Here is a 25,760-nt window from a genome sequence, read left to right as displayed (position 1 = left end):
ACCACATCTACTGCATAGAGTAGGTGTGATGATTCAACGAAAATCCTCGTGTGCCAAAATCCTAGTGCAGGGTTTCGCCCCCTGAGACGCTCTATGACACCTCCCTAGACAAGCCCGCCCAGGCTCCCTTGAGACAGGGGACAGGCGTGCCCCCCACCCCCATAGCCCAGGGTACATGGGCATCTCCCCTTACCTCTTTTTGAGGATGCCCGATTCTCCCTAGGACCATTCAGCCCACTTTCCCTTGTCCTCCCAATTTCTGCTGTCGTTGGTCTTTGATAGTGCAATCTCTGATTCTGGGAGGTGTGGGCACATGACGGAGAGAGAAGCTACAACCCACTTTCCATCAAAAAAAAAATGTATCCTTGGCCAGGAGACCAGGGTGTGCCCCTGGTATTCAGTGATGCTCTATTTCCAGAGCAGGCCGCGGGCAAGTCATCTCTTTACCGAAAAAGATGGCCCTAGTGAAAAACTGCTGGGTGTTTGTATTTTCGCCCATCTATTTATTCAAAGAACGCTAAGCTTTCTGATGCTGGGTTGATTCACAAAGATAAACGGGAAGGGAAATCCCAGTTTTTCTTCTTGGAGGGAAAAGAAAGGAGACACGGCAGAAAGCAGATTTACCACCACCGTTTATTAGAGTAGACAAGGCGGCGGGGGGGGGGGGGGGGGGAGAGATGATCAGACACCTGCACAGCCCCCAGTGCAGGCCTTGCAAGACTTGACCGAGTCCTGAGGGCCCACAGCCTGCCCAGCGGCTGAGCCCGAGGGACCCTGCCTCCTCCCCAGCTGAGCTTCCCGCCTGCCCCCTCATCAAACCTGTAGGAAGGTCAAGTGGGGAGGGGGGTTATACTTTAAGCTATTGGCTTTAATGAGTGACACAGGTTAGTAAAATGAAGCAGCATATATGTATTTGCCATCAGTCCCCAAGGCAGACTTGGCCACACCTGGAGCTCACAGGGTCTGAACACATCCATTTCCACGGCTGAAAAACACATGCAAGAGGGAGCCTTATCCCGTTTTGACAGTAGCCAGGTCGATGCTTATCAGATGGCTTGCTGGAAAAGAACAAGAAAAGAACAATCATGGGATGGTCAAGTTGACAGAAAGGGGAGGGGAGGAGGGGAAGGAGGAAGAGGGGGAGGGGAGACAGCCGAAAGCAGTCAGCTCCTAGCACTTCCCCAGATGCACCAGGCAGCACTGTGTTCCAACCACTGACTTTTTTAATGCTCCGAACGACCCTGTGAGGGAGGAGCCCTTACTGTCCTCATTTTGCCGATGAGGACACAGAAAGAAATCGGTCATTTTTTCCCGTGATCGGTTTTCACCATCTGAATGCTCTCCGAGTCCACATTCCAAGTTGGTGTGCACCCCTCCTCCCGTTTCCATGTAAGTGGGAGCTGCCTGCCGTGAGGCCTCTGTGGGATCCGTGTTTTGCAGGAGCCAGCGGTCCCCACCCCGGGCTCACCAGCAGGGCCGATCCCACCCAGAGGCAGAGGCCTCAGTTGGTCAGCCCCTGGAGGGTGCCGCCATGTGTGGGGCTCGCTCGACCCAGAAACCATCCCTCTTGCCCGGCCACACAATGGCACTAAGTGTCTCCCTTTATGGAGAGATGTCAGTCCAACCCCCACCCTTCAAAAGTGGAACTTCTGTTCCCCCCTCCCCTGCCCCAAACACACAGGACCGGGCAGTGCCGTCCACAGGAAGGGTGCGGGATTTGGCGTTGGCGGAAGTCTGACATCCCGACCAGTGCCTGGCATGAGTTAGTAGCTTAACACTGAGCTCCTCCATCACATGGGGTTAAACATATGCTCTCAAATGGCACCGGGTGTTAAGAGGATCAAACAGGACAATTTGTGTGAGAGGGAGCACTCTGGAAATTCTAAAGAGCACCACCCTAGAGGGTGGCTCGAAATGCTCTCCCCTGCATGGCTCTTGCCGTTCCTCTGTTGACTCATAGTAGCACAAAATCAACAACACAGATGTAAGATTCTTCTTAACCACAGATGATAAACGACCCAATTATATCCCGTCCTGCTTCGTCCATAAAAATGACAGAGGAGGACCGACATCCACTAGGCTTACCCTCTGAAGGGATTTGCTACTTCATCTAATGGGATCTGGAAAGGAGGAGCCAGCGAGGGAAGAAGCGAGGCGCCTGGTGTGGGAGCAGGCAGGGTGCGCAGGCACGCTGGGAACGCTGACAGTCCAGCTCAGGTGGCCCGAAAGAGCAAAGCCAGAGCAAGAGGGGGGCGGAATGGGTGGGCCGGGCAGACCCCGGGTCGGAAGGCTAGGGGAAGGCAGGAAAGAAGTTGCTGGTCCCCGTGACAGTGGTGATGGTTATGATGGATGTCACCGGTCAAGGCCATTGTTGCCAACTCCACCTGTAAAAACCCGAGTCTCCACAAGCCACACGTCTCCAGCTTCGTATTCCAGAGTGACCTTTTCTGGACAGCAAACAGGGTCACATCCCGCCCCTCTCTGGGATCTCTTGGTGTAGGGGTCAGGTTCCCTGTGTGTCCCCAGCAACCCCCTCGACCTGGCTGCCACCTCTCTCCCCTGCATGGCTCTTGCCGTTCCCTAGCCCTCAGCCGGCTGGTTAGCTGGCTCCCCTAAGCCACGGCCTTGAAAACCTCTGCGCCCACGCACGTGCTGTCCACCGCCATCTCCCTAAACCAGAAGGCCCGGGTGGGCGAAGGCACATACCGGATGCTGGCCCGGAGCCCCTCACACGGGATGGACCACGTTCCTGTCACAGTGGGGCTTGCAGTGAGGGTTCAGCCAGTGCTCCAGGAACTGCTCCTCGGCACGGTGCTCCAGGTGAAGCAGATGGTGCATGTATTCCTGTCCAAACAAACCCGCCCAGCAGAGAGGTTTTATCCACCGTGACAGCTGAGCCGCCTTCGAGCATGACACGGCCGTGCTTCTGAGACAGGGCGCGGCCAGGCGGAGGGAGGCTGGGAGGCAGGACCAGACGGGAGCCCGCCATGCCCACGCCTCTCTGCAGGGAAACGCAGTCAGACAGACCCGAGCAATGGGCAGAATAAAGAAGTCTGACAACCTTAAGTGCTGAGAGAGTGTGCATCTATGGGAACTCACACACACAGCTCATGGCGTGGAACGTGGAACCACCACTTTGAAAAACGGTCGGTTGCCGGCAATCGTCAATTATACCCTGAGCGGTAGCCCTCAAATGTGCTCAGGCCTCAGAATCACCTGGAGGGTTTGTCAAAACCCAGATGGCTGGGCCCCACCCCCAGAGTTTCTGATTCAGTGGGTCTGGGGTAGGGATCTGGAATTTACATTTGGGGCAAGCTCCCAGCCCGGGCTGATGCGGCTGGTCACTTCGAGAAGCAGAGAAACGTTTATCAGGAGCTGTGCAGGAACGTTCACAGCCGCCAAGCACTTGCGGTAACAAAACACTAGCACCATGCCAAATAGCCACGCACAGGAGGATGGATACGTAAATTGTGGTAGGAACGCACATGGAATAGTACACCGCAGTGAACACAAATGAATTCCAGCTACCGATGTCGTCTCAAAACATGAGTCGCTAAATAAAATATTATTTACGGCTGCGTGCATTTGTGATTAAAATCATCGCTTTTAAAAGGCAAGGGATAACTGTAAGAAAGCTGAAGTTGCTCTATTATTATCAAACAAAAGAGACTTTAAAACCAATAAAATGTGGGGCGCCTGGGTGGCTCAGTTGGTTAAGCGACTGCCTTCGGCTCAGGTCATGATCCTGGATTCCCGGGATCGAGTCCCGCATCGGGCTCCCTGCTTGGCAGGGAGTCTGCTTCTCCCTCTGACCCTCCTCCTTCTCATGCTCTCTGTCTCTCATTCTCTCTCTCTCTCAAATAAATAAATAAAATCTTTAAAAAAATAAAATAAAAATAAAACCAACAAAATGTTACTAGGGAGAGGGGGGCCAAATACAGCCTAGCAGTTCCTCGAAATGTTAAAAAAAAATTTTTTTTTTTTGAGACAGAGAGAATGAGAGAGAGAGAGCACATGAGAGGGGGGAGGGTCAGAGGCAGAAGCAGGCTCCCTGCTGAGCAGGGAGCCCGATGCGGGACTCGATCCAGGGACTCCAGGATCATGACCTGAGCCGAAGGCAGTCGCTTAACCAACTGAGCCACCCAGGCGCCCTCCTCGAAATGTTAAACATAGAGTGCCATGTCACCTGGCGGTTGTGCTCCTAGGGACACGCTCAAGAGAAACGCAAACGTGAGCCCACACAGACCATGTGCACCGATGTTCAGGACAGCATCAGAGAGCGTGGTCAAAAAGTGGAAAGAACCCGAATATCCATCAGCTGATGAATGGATAGATAGATACAATGTGGCAGATGCGTACGATGGAATATTATTTGGCCATAAAAAGGAATAAAGCACTGACGCATGCTCCAAGGTGGATGAACCTTGGAAACATTCTGCTTCGTGGAAGAAGCCAGTCACAAAGAACCGCGAGCTGTAGGATTCCCTTTCCACGTAGGAGCCTGCCCTACAGAGTGACGTGTTCACCGTGGAAAGCAGTTCACTATGTGGTGCCGCCCGCCTCGGAAACCATCTACTCGGGAATGCAAGCCAGGACCCAGACTGTCATGGTCTCCCTCACCCCCAAACTCAACATGACAGTGAGCAGGAGGACTGCGAGTCAACCCCTGAGTGTCCCAGATGCACCCCCCTCCATCGCTGCCACGTCTGTAGGTCGTGGCACCTACAGACCTAGATACAGACCTAGACCTACCACCCAAGATATGACAGTCTCCTCACCCCTCCATCCCTCCCTTAGCGCCCCCATCCCTCCACCCCACGCCACACCTGCCCCCAACATCTCCGCTCCACCTTGACAGTGACCAAATGCTGCCCAAAGGGGTGGGTTACAGCTGCCTTCACCACCACTGCCCACCTGGAAGGAAGAGCAGGTGACAACCCACTCTGCCCTCGGGGTTGGTCTGCTGGGTACATCACTGTGCCCAGCAGGTATTTTCTCCCCAGAAGAGAGGAGGTGGAGGTGGGAATGATTTTTAACTTGAAGGTATGCTGTTGACACTGTCCTGAATGAAGCCTGGGTGCTGTCATTATGGGATGTGAACCATTGCAAAGTATAAAACAGACCCATATAAACACATGCGGGTAACCCAAAACAGCAGGCCAATCATCAGAGATGTGGCATCTCACTTTGGGAGAGAGCAATCATATTCAGTAATATCTGTACAAGATTAAGCGATTTTGGTGTGTGTAAGTATCATAAAAATCCTAAATCCTGAATTCCCTCCTCTGGTGTTGATAAAGCTTTAAGAGAGGAATCCAGTTTAGAACTTTAAGTTTTTAAGGTTCTACGAAACCCTCTAGGAAGTCTGCATCCTGTATTAAACATAGTTTGGGGGGGAAAAAAATTTTTTTTTTTAATGACGGTGCAAAGGAATGAATTCTAAAGTGTCCAATTTTTCTGAATTTTTCTTCCTTTCCCAAAAGCAGGACCCATGCAGTTTGAATCTGTTTTGTTTACCGTTGTTGTTTTCATCTGACTTGTCAAAAGCACTCCTTGTCCTCGGCAGGGAGACCCTGGGGCAGCCAGGGAAGGAGCGGATGGTGAGAGGCCCCTGCGGGACCCCACTGTGGAACGATGACTGCCCAGCGGCTCACAGGACCCGTTTGTGAGTTTGGGGCTGAATCCTGCCCTGTCCTGGCCCGTCTGCGAGTCTTTGGGCAGAAGAAGAAGAACTGGGCGTGGAGCGGGGAGGTGGGCAGAGAGACAGGAAAGCAGTGTGGGGTCTTGTAAATAAAGAACAAAGACTTTCCAGCACACAGCCTTCCTTATTCTACTGTTCTGGGCAAGCAGCTCACTGAAGGAAGCCCACGTGGCCGGCTTCTTGCCTGCCTGTGCGCCAGACCGCACACGGTAGAGAGGCTTAGAGGTCTGGGTGTGAGCCTAGGTCGGGCGTCGGGGTCTGTTCAAACCCAGACCCTGCCAATATCGCTTCACCTCGCCGGCTTCCCTGTGCCCGTCTGCAAGACATGGATGGCCCTGACTCTCATTCCACTGGGTTATCAGGATTAAATGAAATGATACAAGTCTATGCCACACCTGTAGGCTCCAGCTACCCGTCTAAATCCATTCCTCTCCTCCTTCGCATGGCCCTGTGCAATGAGAAGCTGGCTTAGAAGTGCAGCCCAGACTCCCTTGACCTGGGGCTTCCAGATGGGTCTGATGTAGAGGCACCAGCAGGGGATTGGAGATAGGGGAGAGGGAGGCCTCCGGAGGAGTCCCAAAGGATTGGCTGGCTGCATCCTCTCCTGAAGACCACAGCTCCTAGGGGGCTGTCCTCTCCTACTCTGGGAGCCTGCCTTTCCCCTTCATGCCCAGGAGCTGATAGCCCCAGATCCTTTATCATCTCTTGCTAGTTGGCCTGATTCCTGCCTCGCCTTTGCAAGAAGTCCCTTCCTTAAACTCGGCTCAATTCCTTGGGGTTACTATTAGATAAGAAAGATCTGAGCGTGTCTTGAGGTTGTGGGTGGAGCCTCTCTCCCAGGAACTGGTCCACAGGAAACTGTCATAAATGCTTGTGGAACGAAAGACGAAAGCAGCCGTCCTCAAAGTGGGGTCTATGCTCCCCTCAGGGCTCCACAAGGTCAAAACTCTTTTCAGAATCATCCTAAGACATTATTTGCCTTTTCATTATGTGCATTGGTGGATAAAACTGGTGCCTTAACCGGAGTCAAGGCACTGACAACCACTATCACTGTCCTTGTATTTTTTTTTTTAAGATTTTATTTATTCGGGCGCCTGGGTGGCTCAGTTGGTTAAGCGACTGCCTTCGGCTCAGGTCATGATCCTGGAGTCCCGGGATCGAGTCCCGCATCGGGCTCCCTGCTCAGCAGGGGGTCTGCTTCTCCCTCTGACCCTCCCCACTCTCCTGCTCTCTCTCTCTCATTCTCTCTCTCTCAAATAAATAAATAAAATCTTTAAAAATATATATTTTATTTATTCATTTGACAGAGAGCGCAAGAGAGCATGAGCCAAGAGGAGCAGCAGAGGGAGAGGGAGAAGCGGGCTCCCCGCGGAGCACGGAACCCGATGGGATGCGAGGCTCGATGCCAGGACCCTGGGATCATGACCTGAGTCAAAGGCAGACGCTTAACGAGCCACCCAGACGCCCTGTCCTTGTATCTTTCACCATCACGCACTCACAGTGAAAGTACATAAATATAGAACATTCCAAAAATGCCCATTTCACTAAAGAACACCCCCGTGAAGCAGAAGAAAGTGAGCGCGTGGGAAAAAAAAAATTTTTAAATATTAAAAAAAAGAAAGAAAGTGAGCCCGTGGGGAAAAAAAATTTTTAAAAATTAAAAAAAAAAAGAAAGTGAGCCCGTGGGAAAAAAAATTTAAAAAAATTAAAAAAAAAAAAAGAAAGTGAGCCCGTGGGAAAAAAAATTTTTAAAAATTAAAAAAAAAAAAGAAAGTGAGCCTGTGGGAAAATAATTTTTTTTAAAATTAAAAAAAAAAAGAAAGTGAGCCCGTGGGAAAAAAATTTTGTTTTAATTTTTAAAAATTTAAAAAAAAAAGTGAGCCTGTGGGAAAAAAAATTTTTTTTAAATTAAAAAAAAAAAAGAAAGTGAGCCCGTGGGAAAAAAATTTTTTTTAATTAAAAAATAAGAAAGTGAGCCTGTGGGAAAAAAAATTTTTTTTTAAATTTAAAAAAAAAGAAAGTGAGCCCATGGGGAAAAAAATTTTTTTTTAATTAAAAAAAAAAGAAAGTGAGCCCATGGGAAAAAAATTTTTTTTTAATTAAAAAAAAAAAAGAAAGTGAGCCCATGGGAAAAAAAATTTTTTTAATTAAAAAAAAAGAAAGAAAGTGAGCCCATGGGAAAAAAAAATTTTTTTAATTAAAAAAAAAGAAAGAAAGTGAGCCCGTGGGAAAAAAACTTTTTAAAAATTAAAAAAAAAAAGAAAGTGAGCCTGTGGGAAAAAAATTTTTTTAAAAATTTAAAAAAAAAAGAAAGTGAGCCTGTGGGGAAAAAATTTTTTTAAAAATTTAAAAAAAAAAGAAAGTGAGCCCGTGGGAAAAAATTTTTTTTTTAATTTTTAAAAATTAAAAAAAAAAGTGAGCCTGTGGGAAAAAAATTTTTTTAAAAATTTAAAAAAAAAAAGAAAGTGAGCCCATGGGAAAAAAAATTTTTTTAATTAAAAAAAAAGAAAGAAAGTGAGCCCGTGGGAAAAAAAAATTTTTTTAAATTAAAAAAAAAAAAGAAAGTGAGCCCATGGGAAAAAAAATTTTTTAAAATTTTAAAAAAGAAGAAAGTGAGCCTGTGGGGAAAAAAAATTTTTAAAAATTTAAAAAAAAAAGAAAGTGAGCCCGTGGGAAAAAAAATTTAAAAATATTTTTTAAAAAAAAGAAAGTGAGCCTGTGGGAAAAAAATTTTTGAAAAAATTTAAAAAAAAAGAAAGTGAGCCTGTGGGAAAAGAAAATTTAAAATAAATTTAAAAAAAAAGAAAGTGAGCCTGTGGGGCAAAAAAATTTTTTTTAATTAAAAAAAAAAAGTGAGCCCATGGGAAAAAAATTTTTTTTAATTAAAAAAAAAAGAAAGTGAGCCCGTGGGGAAAAAAATTTTTTTAATTTAAAAAAAAAGTGAGCTCATGGGGAAAAAAATTTTTTTAATTAAAAAAAAAGAAAGTGAGCCTGTGGGGAAAAAAAAATTTTTAAAAATTTAAAAAAATGAAAGTGAGCCCATGGGGAAAAAAATTTTTTTTAATTAAAAAAAAAAGAAAGTGAGCCCATGGGAAAAAAAAATTTTTTTAATTAAAAAAAAAAGAAAGTGAGCCCATGGGAAAAAAAATTTTTTTAATTAAAAAAAAAGAAAGAACGTGAGCCCATGGGAAAAAAAAAAATTTTTAATTAAAAAAAAAGAAAGAAAGTGAGCCCGTGGGGGAAAAAATATTTAAAAATTAAAAAAAAAAGAAAGTGAGCCCATGGGAAAAAAAATTTTTTTAAATTTTTAAAAAAGAAGAAAGTGAGCCTGTGGGGAAAAAAATTTTAAAAAATTTAAAAAAAAAGAAAGTGAGCCCGTGGGAAAAAAAATTTAAAAATATTTTTAAAAAAAAAGAAAGTGAGCCTGTGGGAAAAAAATTTTTGAAAAAATTTTTAAAAAAAAGAAAGTGAGCCTGTGGGAAAAGAAAATTTAAAATAAATTTAAAAAAAAAGAAAGTGAGCCTGTGGGGCAAAAAAATTTTTTTTAATTAAAAAAAAAAGAAAGTGAGCCCATGGGAAAAAAAATTTTTTTAATTAAAAAAAAAAAGAAAGTGAGCCTGTGGGGAAAAAAATTTTTTTAATTTAAAAAAAAAAGTGAGCTCATGGGGAAAAAAATTTTTTTTTAATTAAAAAAAAAAAGAAAGTGAGCCCGTGGGAAAAAAAATTTTTTTAATTAAAAAAAAAAAGAAAGTGAGCCCGTGGGAAGCCTGCTGGCAGCGCCTTGCTGCATGACCAGGTATAGCGGTTTTCTCTAAGAAGAGTCCTTGAATGATTGTTGGTGTCAAGGACTGAACTAGCTATGTGTGGCAGGCATCTTTTCGAGAATGAACGAAGTGAGCCTGTCACTTCAAGGAAAACAACGAACAGTACTATTTACTAAACGAGAAACTTCAAGCTTTTAAAGGGAAATTAGAATTTTGGGAAACTTGTATTTATTCCCATGAGCCTGACAGCTTCCCAATACTTACAGACTTTTCTGATGAGATCAGTGGGGATATTAACAAATGTCGCCACTATGCCTCTTTTTTAAAAAAAAAGATTTTATTTATTCATTTGAGAGAGAGAGCGTGCGAGTGAGAGAGAAAGCATGAGCAGGAGGGGCAGAGGGAGAGGGAGAAGCAGACTCCCCACTGAGCAGGGAGCCTGACCCAGGACTCAATCCCAGGACCCTGAAATCATGACCTGAGCCAAAGGCAGACATTTAACCGTCTGAGCCACGCAGGCGCCCCGCACTTGCATGCCTCTTATAATTATATGTTCATTTGCATCCTTACTCATTTAATCCCTGTCCCACTCAGCCAAATCTCCAACTGGCTCTTCAATGGCAGGGACCAAGGTATACCTAGAATATGGCTTAGCGCTTGGCACAGAGTAGGACCTCAATAAAAATCACTGGAGAAGTGTACAAACGAGTGAATGAATAGATGACATGACTGTTCTTTTTCCGTAATCCTTCTAAATCCCTCTTGGAATTTCCTCGACATCTGTGTCAATTTGCTCATTATAATGGCCCAGGCCAAACGTACATAAAAGCGTCAAAGAGTAATATGTATTTCACACTCCTAAATAGCAGCTGAAATCAGCGTTGAAGAAAAACAACCAAAACAGACACACACATAGAGAGAAAGAGAAACGAGCACTGGTTTCCATGACATTTCCCTATTTATTTAAAATGTTAGGAAAATGGATACACCACAAAGGCCTAGGAGCAATCATTAGTCAAAGATGAAAAGCCCAACTGCAAATCTGCTGAAAACCACAAATTCAACAATTGCATTGGCTGAGTTAGAAATGACCCAGCATTAATGATAAACTCAAATGTTCCTGGATCGAGAAAGAAGGGATAGATGGAAAATAAGTTTTAATTTTTTTTTAGATTCCTTTCTTTTAAGGGGAAAAAAAGTAAAGCAAAACAAAAACCAATATCTGCATTCCATGTCCCATCCCAGCTGTAATGATTTAAGTAAATAATCTCTCAGTAATTAGAGAGGAAATTGGAAGTGATCCTTTGTGATGGCATTGGTGTGATAATGAAATTAAATACCCTCTAGACCCTGATCTAAGTGGAGAATTATAGAGTGGACAGTTAATCTATCAAGGCAGGAAATTTTTCCAAGAGGGCAAAATCCTTCCTCTGACATTTGCATGAAATTAAAAGTCCATCAACATGTGGATGAATTATTTTGCTCATTAGTGCAAGCAGAGTAATCCTCTAGGCAGGAAGGTGGCTGGGAACTTAGATACACGGGGACCCCAGAAGGCTTAGCACTAAAAGAAGGCAGATCAGTGATGTGTGCAATTTACATCACGGTCACTCCAAACTGACCTTTGAGATCATGGGGAACAAAAGGGTAGTAGAGTTACTACACATAGTTGTCAGAGGGCTAAACATGAAAGCATATTTTAGGAAGACTACTTACAATAAAGCTAATATGATTTATACTTGCCCAATAAGAACGTTCCTTAAAGGAATACAGGCCAAAATGGAAATCATATCCCCAGGGCACATGAGCACTTATGAACACACACAAAAGGCATAATTTTAGCTCCGATGTCATCCTTCTAAAGAATTTCCATGGCTCACCCCAGTCATTGGCAGATAATTCTTTCCCTAAATTCTGGGATGATTAGGAGAAAATTAATGAATTTAAGTGAGGCCATAGAAAAGATTTCTTTGAAATAACCTCCTGGTTATAGGGTAGAGTTATGTCCTACAAAATTTCTCCCCTGCAGAGAAGAAAAAAAAAAGCAATGGAAATAAGTATAATGTGTGTCTAGTAAACGTCAAATACTGTGCTTGGTGCTGGGGACCCAGAAGTCCAACAAAAAGTCCATCTGCTCTAGCAGTTTAGAACAGTCTAGCAGGAGAGAAAAATTAAAAAAAAATAAAAAGTCAGAAATAGCTATCTTAGGGCGCCTGGGTGGCTCAGTTGGTTAAGTGTCTGCCTTCGGCTCAGGTCATGAACCTGAGGTCCTGGGATGGAGCCCTGCATCGGACTCCCTGCTCGGTGGGGAGCCTGGTTCTCCCTCCCTCTCTGCACCTCCCCCTGCTTGTGCTCTCTCTCTGTCAAATAAATAAATAAAAATCTTAAAAAGAAAAAAAAAAAAAGAAATAGCTATCTTGTGTTATGCCAGAGCAAGGCACTAATTCATGGTGGGGAGGCCAGGGGCATCAGGGAGGCCTCCCGAAAAAGGCATCATTTACAGAGAATCTCTATGAACAAGAGTTAACCAGGTGGACAAGAGCAGAAGAAGGCAAGTTCTATCAGAGAGCTTCGAATTCAAACAGCATTATCGTAGACACCTGCTTCTCCTCATTGGTTTCTAATGACAATGAATGGTCTACGGCCATCCCACCCTGAGCACGCCCGATCTCATCTAATGCCAATGAATGGCACCACAGTGTCCATACAGATCCCTACAAGTCTGGGCTTCAGACCCAGCCACCTGTGGCCACCTCTTACTATTCTCCTGTGTTGTTTTTGGGAGATGTATACATATATGCCTTAAAACTAGAAAACTGAGTGTACTGGATTGAAAGGATTTCCCCCCGCCAAAAAATTTATGTTCACCCAGAACCTGCACATGTGACCTTTTTTGGAAATAGGGTCTTTGCAGATGTAATCAAGGCTAAGATGAGGTCATACTGGGTTAAGGTGGGCCCTAAATCCAGGGACCAGTGTCCTCATGCACTGAGTGCAATTTGGATGCAGGGACACAGAGCATAAGAGGCCATGTGATGATGGACAGAGAGACCTGCCAAAAAACACCAAAGACTAAAGCAACCATCAGAAGCTGGGAGAGAAAACCGGAACAGATTCTCCCTCAGAGGCCCCCAGAAGGAACCAAACCTGCCAACATTTTTTTTTTAATTTCTGGTCTCTAGATCTAGATTAGAGAAACGATGAGAGGGGATCGATGTCTACCGTCAGAAGCTACCCCATTTGGGGCACTTTGTTATGGCGACCATAGGAAGTGAATACACTGAGGGAATAGCAAAAAGGACATAAAGATGAAAGTAAAAAGTTTGCCCCAAATCTTATCACCGAGAGAATACTGTCACTATTGTTTGGCAACGTGTCTCCATACATATGTACAGAGAGAAGAGTAGATAGGTGAGGTTATCTTTTAAAACTTTATTTCTTTCCATTTTGAAAGTCCTGGCAAGAGTGTAGGGACCCGAGTATTCTTACGCGTGCTCGACGTGGGGGTTGGTACAGTTGATCAGGCAATTTGGCCAGATTTAATTCAGTCAAAAGTGCATAAACCCTCTGACTCAGCAATTCCACGTGTTATCATTGAACTCGGCCAAACATGTGTGTGCAAGGATCTTCATCACACGCTGGAAATAACTAAAAATGTCCATTGTTCTGGGAAGGGCTAAGTAGGTTAAGTTGAAATATGCCTTAGCCCGTTTGGGCTTCTCTAACAAAACACCACAGACTGGGTCGCTTATCAACAACACCAATTTGTTTCTCACAGTTCGGAGGCTGGAAGTCCGAGGTTAAGGGCCCAGCGTGGTCAGGTGAGAGCCCCCTTTCAGGTCACGGACTTCTCGCTGTCACTTCACTAGGCAGAGAGGACTAGGGAACTCTCTGGAGCCCAATCACACTGGGGGTTAGGAGGTCGACTTATGAATTGGGGGGGGGGGGGGACACAAACATTCAGGCCATAGCATGATACATTTAGACTATGCTTCAGGTAAAAATGAGCCAGAACAAGACATATGGTTGAATGAAAAAAAAAGCAAGTTGCAGAACAAACCCAGCCCCACTTACCACACAGCCTTACTTCAGCAGTGAAGTGATAGATAAGCCTGATGCGTTCAGAGCACAGAGGAGGCCGGTGCAGGGAGGCGGAACTGGGGGCAGGGAGGGGGCTGACAGGCCTCTAGCACCCGGGATTGGATGAGGTGGGAAGGCAGACCCTGGGACTCTCTGACATTTAAAGGACTAAGGATCCTGCAAAGCAGATGGAGGAGCAGAAACTGCCCAGCAGGAAGAGAAGTCGGGGGCAAGGTGTCCCAGGAGACTGGAATCCAAACGAGCAGAGTGCCCAGAAGGAAGGGGGAGAGATCGGTTGTGTCATACAAAACAAACATGGACTGGCTCCTGAGCCCTAGGACGCCGGGAACAGAGGCTAAGTGCCCCCCTCACAGGTAGCTCTGCAGGACTGAACTTAGTTCTCGCAGACCAAAGTGTGCCCGGGGCCTCTGGGGCCTGGCAGAGGTGCAGACTTGGCCTGCAGGGGGTGCGAGGAGGAGCCTGAGGCTCCAAGAAGCCCACCAGCCAGGGCTGGGGACCACATTTTGAGTTTAGACCCAAACCCCGAAAATCAACATACATGCACAATCACGGCTGAGGAAATATTCAGGGAAACCTCAGAATATTTTTTCCACTTTCTTCCCTCTAAACGTAAACCCAGCTCTTCTTCCCATGCATTGATTTCTCCCCAGTCAGATTTTTTTCCCTCCCTGAGGATCTTGAGGCTTCGTGATGCCAAAGCTCTTCTAACACGATGTCTTTGCGAACTGTCCTTGGGGTCCTAATGTTGACCCCAAAGAGATTCGGCTGACACCTAATCCAGATGGGCTGTCCCCCAACCCCCAGCAAATCCCAGCCTTCCGGGAGTGCCCATCACATTCCTGCGAGGTCTAGAACCACTCCCCCGAATCCCTGAAGATTTGGGGGCCATGTTTCTCCTGAATCAGTCTCGTGGCCTGTTTTGCCACCACTGGCTTCCAAATCCTCTTTTGTCAACCACACAACACACTGCCCACCACCTTCCCACCCGCTTCTCTCTCTCTTCGACCCCTCTTCACATCCCCTACCCCTTCCTGCCCGGCTGCCCCCATACAGTCAACATCCCTCCTGTTTTCTTCCCCGGAACCATGTCTCCTCTTGGTCTCAATCCCCATCCCCACTGGGATTCTACCTTCTTCTGTCAAGGATCCTAGCACAAAGCTTCCACTCCTCTGGGGCAGAAACCAGCCATCCCCGCAACGCAGGGCCGCACCTTCCCAAGAGCATGTGTCCTTCCCACCACAGAGGCAGAAAAGAACAGTCCTTGCGGTGAATCGGCAGGATTCATGTGGTCAAAACAGTCCAGCCCCTTGGATGCACTGGCACAGCTGGTCTGAACCTGTTTCCAAAAATCCTGTATGTCCGCAGAAGCCAACATCTGCCAATACTTGAGCCATGCGTCAAGATCATAAACGTTGTAGGGGCGCCTGGGGGGCTCAGTCAGTTAAGTGTCTGCTTTCGGCTCAGGTCATGATCCCAGGGTCCTGGGATCAAGTCCCACATCGGGATCCCCACTTGGTGGGGAGTCTGCTTCTCCCCCTGCTCCTCCTCCCCCACTCGTACTCACACTCTCTCTCTCTCTCTCTCTCGTGCACGTGCGCAAAAATAAATAAAATGTTTAAAAAAAAAAAAAGATCATAAACATTGCTTAGTAAATACTCATGAACAGGGGACTGCTGCAAATCTTCATACTTGTTTGCATTTGGAATTCTTAATACCTCCCCAAAGCTTCATTCGTTCACCCCCATCACTGGCCTCTCCTCTCTCTGAACTCGTTTTCTTTTGCAAGCCCCCAAGAAGGGAGAAGCGAGATAAAACCATTCATCTCTCAGTGATTTCAGCTCAGGGGGGAGCACAAATCTCAGGGCGCAGCTCCCAAGGGCGCATACATTCCCCAGAGATCACTCCCTCTTTTCATTTGTCCCCATCCACCGGTCTGTCTCCTGGGTCCCATGGCAAAGAGGAGCGATAACCTGTCCAAAAATGTCATTTCCCATTACCCGTGTGTAGCGGTAGCTGAAAGACAGAGTTGAAGAGACTTGTCCCTGACCTCTGCATGGCTCCGGTCGACTGGCTCCAAGCTCATCACCCCCCCGCTTAAAACCCCGGGTGGCTCCTGCTGAGTACAGAACAGAAGTCACCTCTGCTGATAGCTGTGGCCTTCCAACCTGGCCCCACAGGACCTCCCGGTGCCGTCACCTGTCCTTTCCTATATTCCAGGGACACGAGTCAAGGTCAAAAGTGGAGGAGAGAGAATTGGAATCCAGACCAAAATTATTCTGCAAGGTCTTTTCCAAAACATACATGCACATACCCTCACACGTACACAGACACACACAATCATACACAAACCCTACACACACTCTCTCACACACACACACACCCTCACATACACAACGCCGCACATGATATGCATACACAGGACGGTGCATCTACAGGACGGTGTGTCCACCCTGCCCTTTTCCCTAGCAGATGGTTTGCACAGAGAAACAAGGAGGGTAGCAGGTGATTTGGGAAAAGGTCAAGAACAGGGAAGTGTGTTTCCCCACAAATCAAAGGGACTTAACCCCCTGGTCCCCATGCGGTAGGCTGTAAGCCTGTGTGGCAGTTCCATCCACCACCCTGACCTCCCCTGCGACCAGAGGTCCCCCCTTGTGGCCTCCTCAGGACCAGACAAATGTGGGGTCACCGTGTCCAACGCTCACATGCAACAGTGATGTAGGACCAGGATCATCATGATGTCAGCCGCTCACCTAAAATGAACAAATGGCTTCTTGTACAGGACAGGTGATTGGTATTCATTTTGCTGTCAGCGAATCCATAAGAAGAAAAAGTCAACAACGAGACCCAATGTGGGGGAAGAGGTCAAATATAAGTCTAGGATGCTGGATACGGCGGCAGCAGGGCCGGCACGAGGGGAGGAGGCTCTGGCACTTTAGAGAAGCCCTCCAGGGCCTCTAAGTAAACCCTTCTGGCTCCTCGCCAGGGGCCAAGTCCTGCTACCCAGGGCTTTTCCTCAAGCTTTAGCCTGGCTACCAGGAAACCTGGGTCATCCCCAAAGCTCTATTCGGAACCCTAAAATACAAGACCTAGAACAGACCTCTTAGCCAGATTATCGGCAAATTCTCTGCACTTGACGGAGAAAACTGAGCTCCAGAGAAAGGAAATTGACTCATCCTACGCCCAAAGCCCAAAGGCCGTGACCATTTAGTGGCAGAATACGGACTGAAATCACATTGGGGGGACTATCCTTCCCATGTCACCTCCATCCCTTGCACAGCCTGAAAACTCTTCATCCTTCAAGCCTCAGTCAGATGGACACCTCCTCTGGGAAGCCTTCCTAACTTCCTCGCTCCTTCCAGTTAGAGCTAGAGACCCTCTCCCCTCAACCTCATTAGAGAACTCAAATCCAGGTGGATCGCTCTGACTCTTCGTGTCTTCACACAGTGGACATGGGCACCTGGAACAAAGGAAGGATGTCTAGTTCATTTTCCGAACCCGGTACCCGGCACTGGGTATGGTCCAGTCAATGGAAAGTATAATGAAGGGCACATCTGGGTCAGCAAGGAGCGCTCTCTGCATGTACCACGTGACCCTCTCATTCTCGCTATCTGAGCCGAATCCAAACTGGGTCATATACTCTCCATACCACTCAGTTCAACCTTTAACTGTTTCCTAAATGTTTTGTGCTCTTGGCTTTTGTGGTCCCGACTGGACTATGGGAGCTGGTATGACACATGGCAGGTCTCTCCCAGAAGGCCTGGCATGGGGGATCTCAGCTTCGGCTGCATGGCGAGACCACCTGGGGAGCTGTAACACCCACCCAGTACCCCAGGCCACCGCCCTGGGAGTGGGACCCGGGCATCAGATTTTTAACTTCCCAGGTTGGTCCCAGCATACAGCCAAGATTAAGAAACACATTCCTGGAAAAATATACTACCAGAAATTGCTTGTTGATTCAGCCGGTTCTGCATGCGGGTAATACAATATAATAAATAAAATAGAATACAATACAATAGTGAATGATAGTGCAAGAGACACACAGAATAAAAGAGAAAGAGGTTGTTCAGCATTGTTAGCCAGGGTAACTCACCCTGAGCAATGTGGACATTTTAGGCAAGATCATTCTTTGTTACAGGAGCTGAGCCCCTGTGCTTTGGAGGATATCTAGCAGCATTCCTGGCTTTAACCCATTAGACGCCAATAGGTTGTGACAACCAAAATGTCTCCAGACACTGCCAGATGTCCCTGGCGATGGGGGAGCAAAATCACCCTTGGATGAGAACTACTGAGGTAGGCTAGCCACCAAATAATTTATTGCATCTTTATTTCCCATTTCAACTGTAGGTCACATGAGCACTTTTCCAAATTTGGCTGAGTGGCAGAGGGTTCTGGACACTGGGGTCAGTGTCTCGGTGAGGGACATGCAGGACTGGGCTGGACGCAGGATGGATGGAAAATGGTTGGTGAGGTCAGCGGGGAGTTCCGAGGCAAGAGAGAATCACACAGAAACTAGATAAGGCAGGTTCAAGGCAATTAAGTCATTGGTGATCAGCCTATAAAAGATGATCAAAAACAGAACAAAACCAAAAAAGCCAGACATTCAGTAAAATCACAAGGTTGTCACAGGTGAAGGCCAGTGGCGACCAGAGGCCAGGAGGAAGGAAATGGTCAGAGAAGGGGCTCTTGGAAGTTCTGGGCAGGGAAAGACCTCGCCAAGCCATGGTTGGGGACACAAGTCTAGAACGGCATGGAGGCTGACATGGGGCCGGGGGCTGGGGGCAGAGCGCGGGAGGCAGGAAGTTGATCTGCAATGGTTCAACCCCACCTGCTGCAACAGTCCAAACTCACCTGTTGCCGGATGCCTAAGATGCCTTCAGCCCCTGTGAAGACTGCTCTTCCCCAGCCAGAGCTCAGAAAAGCCAGAGGCAGGTGCCAGCAGAGAAAATGCCCAGTGGCCAATTCCACTGCTGATTAGAGCCTGTCTCCTGGGCACCTGGAGGGGAGCAGCTTCTTGACTTCTCCCAGACTCCTAGGGCCCCTGAGGAAGAACTTCTGGAATGGCCCCTCCAGACATCACTCCAAAAGCACAAGGGACCAGTTAGAGCCCCCAGGGACCCTGGAGCCAGGCATCCTGCTCCCCACACTCTCTCGGTTTCCCCAATATCTCCCCACATTCCTTCTCAGCCCCTTCGAGTTCCTCCTCTTCGGCTCACCTCTGAACGTTGGCATCCCCACACTTCAATCCGGGGCCTCTTCTCTTCTAACCACTTCTCAAACCTTCTGTCTAACGCTCCAGTCTGCACTCCCCCATTTGAAAACTCCCATTGTCTTCCACTGGACACAAGATAAAGTCCAAGGTACTCCAGCCCTTCCTGATCTTGCACCTGCCCCCCTCCCAGTCCCCTTCTACCCTGCACTTAGATAGTCCAAGTCACATCTGACTGGAAGGAAGGAAGAAAGGAAGGAAGGAAGGAAGGCAGGCAGGCAGGGAAGCCATATTCACTCTTGACAGCCTGAAGTCCCTGACTCATTTCTAAGCCACGCTGTATAACAGCCATTCACTGACTTCTCTGTGTCTGCTACCAACTCTGAGCGGAATTCCAGGCAACAGTCTCTGCAGCTTGCCTGGTCCCCGGTATGTAATACTCAAAGGAGTAGTTACTGTTTGTTGAGTATGATTATAAGTGCGTTACTAGGAATTCCTTTACTTCATCCTTATAAAGTAGTTATTTTATGTTATTATTCAGAATAATAACATTATAAGAATGTAAGCAATATTCATTGTTACCCCATCTTATAGACAAGACTCCAGAGGTACAGGAACATGAGGAGTGGCACCCAAGTTCACACGGGTAGAAAAGGGGGAGCCTCGCCCACACAGTCTGACCCAGGGCCAGCACTCTTCTGCACTGTGCAATACCGCTTCTTTTTTTTCTTTTTTTTTTTTTTAAGATTTTATTTATTTATTCATGAGAGACAGAGAGAGAGAGAGAGGCAGAGGGAGAAGCAGGCTCCCAAGGAGCAGGGAGCCCGATGCGGGGCTCGATCCCAGGACCCTGGGATCATGACCTGAGCTGAAGGCAGACGCTCAACCATCTGAGCCACCCAAGCGCCCCTTTTTTCTATTTAATACTGCATCTGAATAAGAGACTTTTATATGAGCTGATCCTGGTAAAAATACCAGGGATACCAGTACTCCTGCCCCAGAATGGGGAGACAAGCCAGGCCAGGGCCAGCAGGGTCTGACTGCACCCACCACAAGTCACAAAGTGAAGGCAGGGACAGTGTCCTGGTTCAGAAAGACGAGGCAGATGGACACCATAGACCCAGAGGGCAGGCCTGAGGCTAAAGACCGAAATCAGCGGCGCAAGGTGAGGGCAGAACCCCACAGGCAGCAGGGCAGAGGGTCTGCCTGTCCAGACAGAGCTCGGTTGGCTGAGGATGCTGGTCTGGCTTGCTGGTCACCCAGGAGAAGGGGGGAAGATGCGGTCGGCACCAGCTACAACACACAGCTCCCTAGCATCCCGTTCAGGGGTGACATCCCGCAGCCCAAGGGAGATCCTGGGACTCTGGCCATCAGCCCCACTGTGTGCATTGTAAATACTGTGTGCAGAGCAGGCAAGCGGGGCTGGCCCCTCTGGAGGAGAAAAGGCATGAGGAAAAGGTTGAGCTCCCCATGAGCAGGGCAGCGATGGCCCCTTCCCTGCAAGTAACGGGACACCTGCACTCACCCGCATGGGCTCGTCAGGGAAGCCGGGTTTGCTGGGCCTGTCCTGGCGTCGGGACCTGAGGAGCTGCTTGGCCTGCTTTTCCGTCAGAATCGGGGAGGACCCTGAAAAAGCCAGGAAGGGGCCTGAGGGACTCTCGGCACACCTGCGCATGCTCCAGCTCACAGGCCAAGACCAAGGATTTGCAAGTTCAATTTCGGTCAAACACAAAAGTTCTTTCACAGGGACCTGTCCCAAAGGACATGGCATTCCAGAGGGCTCCGGGAAGAATTCTGAATTGTTCCTGACATGGGAAACCGAGAACAAAAGCTGCACAACTTAGACTTAACCTATTGCAATGGTGCGTTTCTTAAAAAGTGGGAGCTAATTTAATGAATATGGGGGTTTTCTTTTCCTTCTTTTTTAAGTCATCTCTCTACCCAACGTGGGGCTTGAACTCATGACGCTGAGACCAAGAGTCCCACGCTCTACCAACTAAGCCAGCCAGATGCCCCTGGATAAGTTTTTTAAAACATATTTTCCTCAGTTCCCTGGTCAATATGTTTCTTGTCCCTTAAGTTTGCTTTGATGGTTTTTTTTCTTTAAATCCCCAAAACACTAAATCAACTAAAACTTGTTATTGGAAGATTCTCCATGAGAACAAGATTGTGTTAAACTTGATAATCACACGGGATCCCTCAAAGAAGATATTATGATAATAAAATTATATTGTTTATAATCTAACATAAACTCCAAATGATATCATCACATAAAAGTCTGTGAAGTCTTGATGATCTCATATGAACTCTAAAAGATGATACAGTTGGGGCGCCTGGGTGGCTCAGTCAGTCAACCGTCTGCCTTTGGCTCAGGTCATGATCCCAGGGTCCTGGGATCGAGCCCCGCATCAGGCTCCCTGCTTAGTGGGGAGTCTGCTTCTCCCTCTGCCCTTCCCCTCTGCTCGTGCTCTCTCTCTGGCTCTCTCTGACTCTCTCTCAGATAAATAAATAAATAAAATCTCTAAAAAATAATAAAATAAAATAAAAGATGGTATAGTTAAAGATTTATCAGCATTTCTGAGAATTAATATTCAAGCACATTTAAAGATTTTAAAAAATAATCTATCTCTAACGATAGCAATTCTGGGAGTCTGCTCTTGGCAGGGGGAGCATTGAATTATCATATATTACCTATTCTTTGACATGAAAAAAAATTTTAAACATAAAATAGACTTACTCCAGTTTATCATGTCAGCAGAGAAACAGGCCATTTTCAGAGTGGATACTCACCTGTGAAGCAAGTCAGTAAGGTAAGGAAGAGGACGAGCACAAAAAGCTTCTCCATCCTGCCTTGGTTCCTGTCTCAGCCTCTTGCAGAATGAATGCCCCCGCCCCCGCCGCCCCAATGGGCCAGCCTACTTGGAGGAAGCCATGTCCAGCCCCAGGCTTGTTTACACTGTGACTAACTACATTTACGGTATGATGCTAAGTGCATCTGACTCTGAGTTTTTAGTATGACCACTAAACTATTTTCCTCTGAATCCCTGTCAATTTTCATCCTGAGCAAGGAAATTACCCCTCTGTGATGTGAATTTCAGTGCATGAATTTGAGAAAGCAACACTGATACTCGCTTCATTTAAACAGACACAGCTGGGGTGCCTGGGTGGCTCAGTCGTTAAGCGTCTGCCTTCGGCTCAGGTCATGATCCCAATGATCCCAGGGTCCTGGGATCGAGCCCCGCATCGGGCTCCCTGCTCCGCGGGAAGCCTGCTTCTCCCTCTCCCATTCCCCCTGCTTGTATTCCCTCTTTCGCTGTGTCTCTCTCTGTCAAATAAATAAAATCTTTAAAAAAATAAAAAATAAAATAAAAAAATAAACAGACACAGCTACATCATACAGGACTTTGTGAGAGTCTGTAGCTTCCGAGTATGCTCCTACTGTTTGCATCTCTTTCATTAATCACCTCTTATATTTGTCCATTGTATGGCATTTCTCCAAAGTCGGTTCACCAATTGATTTGACCTTCCTGAGAGTTTCAAAGGTAGGCGGGGAAATTGGCAAGGGGCACAGCAAAGGGGAAAATTTTTTTTCAGCTGACAGTGGAGCCAGAAAGACCAGGGTTCATGTCCTGGCTTCACCTCTTTCTAGCAACGTAACCTTCAGTAAATCCTTACCCTTCCTGAAACTCGGTTTCCTCCCTATCTTGTGGGTGTGATTAAAGATGAGGGATAAGCGGCAGCCAGCACCAGTAAGGACGTGAGGTTTGGAAAGACGGAACCATGATCAAGTTCACACATTATGGATGCTGAAGTCAAGCCAAACTCTTCAGTCTTTAAAGGCCACTGCTCTTCCCATTATGCCCAAAACGGCCTCCCACAACAGGCCCTCAGTAAGGGGGGTAAGCAGTCCCCACTCCGGACTTAAGGTTATTTTTGTAAAGACAATAAAATCTCAGTAAGCTGACACCCTTTTGAGTTCAAATCGTCTATAAATATTACATAAAGAAATGATCAAATATGTTCTTTTTTTTTTTTTAAAGAGTTTATTTATTTGACAGAGAGAGACACAGCGAGAGAGGGAACACAAGCAGGAGGAGTGGGAGAGGGAGAAGCAGGCCTCCCGCTGAGCAGGGAGCCCGATGCGGGGCTCAATCCCAGGACCCTGGGATCATTGGGATCATGACCTGGGCCAAAGGCAGACGCTTAACTGACTGAGCCACCCAGGCGCCCCAAATATGTTCTTAAAATATGTCTGGAAGGTATGTGGCATTTATGGGGATGATATCCTCAATTCAGAGAAATGATCCGCTGTTTCTGGGATCACTTGGCCAGCTCAAAGGAAAATAATGCCCCCTCTGTAGTTGTCCGAATTAATGCTAATGTTGCATAACTGATATTGAACCTAAATGCTCTGCCTACTCTGTTGGTATAAAGACAGCTTGAACAAACTGTAAACAAGGGGGGAAAATCATGCATTGTCAGCAAAGTTGCTCAGAGTTAGATCTTTGGTTTTATGCTCTCTGTCCCTATTAACCACCCTTCTATTTTTATATAGTTTTCAGTAACTGAGGAATTTTAGGAACATTATTTTAGGAATAGATATTTGTCATATTAAACATCTTGGGGTTTTTTATGTGCATTGTCAAATTTTTCATTGCTTTTGCTCTTTGTGGTTGGAATTGAACACTAACTGTATTGTTTTGTTATATCAAATAAATACCTTCAGTGGACCAGAAAAAGAAAATTTATACCTAGTCAGAGATTTCTAATGTGTCCAATGTAAATTTGCTAGAAAAGTATTTTTTAAATTCAGTAATTTTTGTCCATATCAGCAGTGTTCAAAAAAAACATAATGCGAGCTACAGGTACAAGCCACATACATAATTTAAATTTTTCTAGAAGCCACATTTTTTTAAGTAAGAAACAGGTGAAATTTTTTTATATTCTATTTTATGTATCATGAAATGTCCAAAATATTATTATGTCAATATGTAAGGAAGCTAAGCAAATTATTAATGAGATATTTTGTTAGTTGTTTTGTACCAAGCCTTCAAAACCTGGTATGTGTTTTTACACTCATGCATTTCAAGTGCTCAGTAGCCACATGTGGCCGGTGGCTACCATATTGGACAGCATGGGTCTAAATCCTTCTGTCTCTACGGCCACCACCTGATCTAGGCTCCTGTTACTCCTCACCCCGCTTCCAGCACCAGGCTCCCAACTGGTCTCCCAACTTCCCTTCCTGTTCACTTCCATCCATTCTGCATGCAGCAGCAATGGTGACCTACTTAAAACAGAAAATGGACCTCATCACTTCCCTAATTAAGAATCCTTTCTTGGGGGCGCCTGGGTGGCGCAGTCGTTAAGCGTCTGCCTTCGGCTCAGGCCACGATCCCAGGGTCCTGGGATCCAGCCCCGTGTTGGGCTCCCTGCTCCGCAGGAGGCCTGCTTCTTCCTCTCCCTCTCCCCCTGCTTGTGTTCCCTCTCTCACTGTGTCTCTCTCTGTCAAATAAATAAATAAAATCTTAAAAAAAAAAGAATCCTTTCTTGGGGCGCCCAGGTGGCGCCGTCAGTTAAGCGTCTGCCTTTGGCTCAGGTTGTGATCCCAGTGTCCTGGGATCGAACCCCATGTCATCATCATGGGGCTCCCTGCTCAGCGGGGAGCCTGCTTCTCCCTCTCCCTCGACCCCTCCCCTTACTCATGCTCTTTCTCTCTCTCTCAAATAAATAAATAAAATCTTAAAAAAAAAAAAAAAAGAATCCTTTCTTATCTTCTCACTGGACTCAGAATAAAATCAGAATCCTTCCCATGCACCACAGGACCCTGTTACCTGCTGCCCTTTCCAGCCCCACTCCGACCACTCCCCTCTAGCTCACTGCAATCTAGCCACACTCAGTTATTTTCAACTTAACAAACTCTTTCCCACCTCAGCACCTTCACATATGCTCTTCCTCGCTCTTTTAATGGCCAGGTCCTTCTCATCCTTCAGGTTTTGATTTGAAAGCTCTCTTGCTCAGGCAAGCCTGCCTTTACCAACCTAATAAAGGTTCCCTGCTCCACCCCCCACCATTCCACTCCTTTCATAGCACTCACCATAATGTGTAAATACTGGTTTTGTTTACTTTTTAAAATCTGTCTCTTCCACTGGACTATAAGCTCTAAGGAACCGTGTATTACTTTTGTAATAAAAAAAAAAAAGAAAGGGCGCCTGGGTGGCTCAGTCGTTAAGCGTCTGCCTTCGGTTCAGGTCATGATCCCGGGGTCCTGGGATCGAGTCCCACATCGGGCTCCCTGCTCCGCAGGAAGCCTGCTTCTCCCTCTCCCACTCCCCCTGCTTGTGTTCCCTCTCTCGCTGTGTCTCTTTCGGTCAAATAAATAAATAAAATATTTAAAAAAAATAAAGAAGAAAAAAAAAAGAGAGAGATAAAGGAACCCCTGGTGGACTGGAGAGGCGCTACTGGAGTCAGGCGTCTGGATCCCACTGTGGGATGCTGGCTCGTCTCAGGGCAAGGCGCAGAGGGCTCTTCAGGTGTGATGGCTGGGCCATTTTTTTAAAAAGATTTTATTTCTTTATTTGAAAGAGAGAATGAGAGAGAGAGCATGAGAGGGGGGAGGATCAGAGGGAAAAGCAGACTCCCCGCTGAGCAGGGAGCAGGACTCTATCCTGGAACTCCAGGGTCTTGACCTGAGCCAAAGGCAGTCACTTAACCAACTGAGCCACCCAGGCGCCCCTGGCTGGGCCATTCAAATGTCCCTCTGTCAATATTGTCCTAAAGGGGTAACTGTAGGAAAACTGAAAGAGCAAGGTCACTTTGTAATGAGTGTCACTCGGGTGAGGAGAATTCTTTTCTACCCCCTACCCCTGATTCTCAGGGAAAGCATCAGACAGATCAATTAGGTGAATCTGCAGGGCTCCCAGTTGAAGATGCAATTCCCAAAAACTCCACAAGGTGGCAGCCTAGAGAACAGAACCAGGGACAACCAAGG

The 25,760-nt window shown here is 46.7% G+C and overlaps 1 protein-coding gene across 1 annotated transcript; it reads right to left on the bottom strand.

Moving 5' to 3' along the window:
- Positions 1-787: 787 nt before the first annotated feature.
- CUNH17orf67 (chromosome unknown C17orf67 homolog) lies at positions 788-21,617 on the bottom strand. The gene is made up of 4 exons (XM_045888101.2): positions 21,563-21,617; positions 20,298-20,398; positions 2,707-2,844; positions 788-1,058 (listed from the first exon to the last, which is right to left on the bottom strand). Exons 1-3 carry the CDS (start codon positions 21,615-21,617, stop codon positions 2,728-2,730), a joined length of 273 nt encoding a protein of 90 aa, XP_045744057.1. The 3' UTR covers positions 788-1,058; positions 2,707-2,727.
- Between the last annotated feature and the right edge of the window lie 4,143 nt (positions 21,618-25,760).

This window comes from Mirounga angustirostris, unplaced genomic scaffold (assembly GCF_029215605.1).
Source record: "Mirounga angustirostris isolate CCGP_5_RB_7025 unplaced genomic scaffold, mMirAng1.0.hap1 SCAF_17, whole genome shotgun sequence".
Classification (NCBI taxonomy): Eukaryota; Metazoa; Chordata; class Mammalia; order Carnivora; family Phocidae; genus Mirounga; species Mirounga angustirostris.
This window is presented reverse-complemented; position numbering and strand designations above follow the sequence as displayed.

Excerpts from the sequence above, each read along its gene's own strand:
- CUNH17orf67 (XM_045888101.2), bottom strand. The coding sequence starts at position 21,617 with ATGGAGAAGCTTTTTGTGCTCGTCCTCTTCCTTACCTTACTGACTTGC. Across the intron at positions 20,399-21,562 it reads CTTACTGACTTGCTTCACAG|GGTCCTCCCCGATTCTGACG; the intron begins GTGAGTATCCAC and ends TGGCTTTTTCAG. Across the intron at positions 2,845-20,297 it reads TCCCTGACGAGCCCATGCGG|GAATACATGCACCATCTGCT; the intron begins GTGAGTGCAGGT and ends TTGTTTGGACAG.